This window comes from Manihot esculenta, chromosome 1, assembly GCF_001659605.2.
Source record: "Manihot esculenta cultivar AM560-2 chromosome 1, M.esculenta_v8, whole genome shotgun sequence".
NCBI lineage: Eukaryota > Viridiplantae > Streptophyta > Magnoliopsida > Malpighiales > Euphorbiaceae > Manihot > Manihot esculenta.
In genome coordinates this window covers 23,311,316-23,313,686 of record NC_035161.2, presented here as the reverse complement: position 1 = coordinate 23,313,686, position 2,371 = coordinate 23,311,316, and the positions used below count along the sequence as shown (strand labels likewise).

Below are 2,371 nucleotides of genomic sequence, written 5' to 3'. Positions count from 1 at the left end.
TTTTGGTGAAATTATATATTTTACATAAAAAATTCATTTTCTTGGGAATTTGTGGACTCCTGTTAGCACCTATTTGTGGGACCTACGTACCCTTACCTCTTTTTCTGTTTGGCCTCCTAGTTTCAGGTAGTTGGCTCTTCTCGAAGGCTTAGACCTACACAAAGTACATTAATGGCCATGATTCAATAACTTTTCATATGCACATTTGGACCCATCCCATGACCTACAACCATTATAAATCATGATGACTGCATTACCCTTTACGCACACCACCTCCCACCTCATCACCACTTCGTCAATATTCTCTCTCATTTCTTGTTTCCCTTTGCTTTACTCTATTCATTTACCTCTATCGCCAGCTTTCTGTTTCGACTTTTTTTTTTATCTATTTTTTTTCTTTTTTGCTTTTATAACGCCAGAGGATATGAATTTTTCAATAAACGGTCAGTCTCAGGTCCCTCCAGGTTTTAGATTCCATCCCACTGAAGAAGAGCTTCTTCACTACTACCTCAGGAAGAAGGTGGCCTATGAGAAGATAGATCTCGATGTCATTCGTGAGGTTGATCTTAACAAGCTTGAGCCTTGGGATATTCAAGGTACTACTTTAATTAATTCCTTTCTTAATAAACCTATTTTAATACTTAAAACATATGGGAAATTGATGATTAAGCAAATTTATTTAATTGCATAAATTGTTACTATGCAGAGAAGTGCAAAATAGGATCCACACCACAGAACGATTGGTACTTCTTTAGTCACAAGGACAAGAAATACCCAACTGGGACTAGAACTAACCGAGCAACGGCAGCCGGCTTCTGGAAAGCCACTGGCCGTGATAAGATCATCTACAGTGGCTTCAGAAGAATTGGTTTGAGGAAGACTCTAGTGTTTTACAAGGGACGAGCTCCACGTGGACAAAAATCTGATTGGATCATGCATGAGTATAGGCTAGATGATAGCTCTCATGAGACCACTGTAAGCCACTTTTTTCACGTATGGAATTCTTGTTTCTAGGCCTTTTTTGGTTTTCTTATCAGTTTTCTCTTGAAAATTGTATTGAAAGACTATTTCCGAATTCAGGATTCGAATCCAATAGGAGAAGCAATCCCTGAGGAGGGTTGGGTGGTTTGCCGTGTATTTAGAAAGAAGAACTATCACAAAACCCTAGGGAGTCCTAAAGGTTCATCAAGCTCAATGGACTCAAAGACCCAGATTCTTAGTTCTGGCAACGATGGGGTGCTTGATCAACTACTTCTCTATATGGGAAAGACTTGCAAGTTGGAGAGTGAATCATTAAGCCACATGAATCAATCCAACATCAGCCGCTATATGAGCGTCAGATTTCTCTCATCTAACAACTCAGGCATCAGTGAAGGTGCTCATGAAAGTTATATGCATCTTCCAAGGCTAGATAGCCCAACCCTTCCTTCGCTTACAGTCAGTAGTCCCTCCTTCGATCAGGAGAGCAATTTCAAATCTTGTTATCAACCGTATGATGAGATGTTCACAGAGAATAACGAACTTTCCTCCACCACCAACCACCACCACCACCACCGCCAAGACAAGGGCTTCATGACCTCAATTCAAGAAAACAACAAATCCGGGCTTAATGACTGGGCTACCTTCGATCGACTGGTGGCATCACAGCTAGATGGTCATGCAGTAGAGACATCGAAGCAACTATCCTGCTTTAGTGACCCAAATGGTAGTTTTGGTCTGTCTCCTGATGATGGCATGCAATTATCACACCTCCATGTGCACTCCGATAGATCAAATCAAGCAAATTCTCAGGTCTACAGTAGCGAAAATGATCTATGGAGCTTCACTAATTCATCTTCCCCATCATCATCGAACCCATTATGCCACTTGTCGGTATAACACAAGTGTCTAAATATACCATAACAACGTTAGAATCTCCAAAAGTCCTTTCAGGTATACGTTATATCATATATAGATACATTGTCTTTCTCCATATATATCACATGCATCGAATAATAAACAATAAAAATAATAAAGTGGTATTTGAGATAGGTTGGCTTTGTCAAAGATTATCATGTATTATTTTCCTTATTAATGACGATTTCGTCATGCAAAAATTTTTATCAGTAAATGAAAATGCAGCATGTGTTAATTTGGTGCTGTGATTTGCACTATTTATCTGTAATTATATCGAAATCGCTAAGGTCTTACCCGAATTCGTTAACGATATTCAAAAAGCTTGAGAAGCTAATTATAGCTCTATGTTGACTTTAAGGGGGGATTGGGCTCACAAATCATAATTCCCACTTGCCATGGTAATATAGGGAATGCGTCAATTAGAAAAATCATCCGGCTTTTGAGCCGATTATTGTTATTTATACAATTTATCCAA

General features: G+C 39.0%; 1 protein-coding gene across 1 annotated transcript; it reads left to right on the top strand.

Moving 5' to 3' along the window:
• Positions 1–286: 286 nt before the first annotated feature.
• LOC110629046 (NAC domain-containing protein 43) lies at positions 287–2,106 on the top strand. Its single transcript, XM_021775893.2, has 3 exons — positions 287–596; positions 707–975; positions 1,081–2,106. Exons 1-3 carry the CDS (start codon positions 425–427, stop codon positions 1,876–1,878), a joined length of 1,239 nt encoding a protein of 412 aa, XP_021631585.1. The 5' UTR covers positions 287–424; the 3' UTR covers positions 1,879–2,106.
• The last annotated feature ends 265 nt before the right edge of the window (positions 2,107–2,371 follow it).

What these genes read in the sequence shown, in the direction of transcription:
- LOC110629046 (XM_021775893.2), top strand. Translation starts at nt 425, where the DNA reads ATGAATTTTTCAATAAACGGTCAGTCTCAGGTCCCTCCAGGTTTTAGA. An exon ending in TGAGCCTTGGGATATTCAAG is followed by an intron (nt 597 to 706) that starts GTACTACTTTAA and finishes GTTACTATGCAG; the next exon opens with AGAAGTGCAAAATAGGATCC. An exon ending in ATAGCTCTCATGAGACCACT is followed by an intron (nt 976 to 1,080) that starts GTAAGCCACTTT and finishes TTCCGAATTCAG; the next exon opens with GATTCGAATCCAATAGGAGA.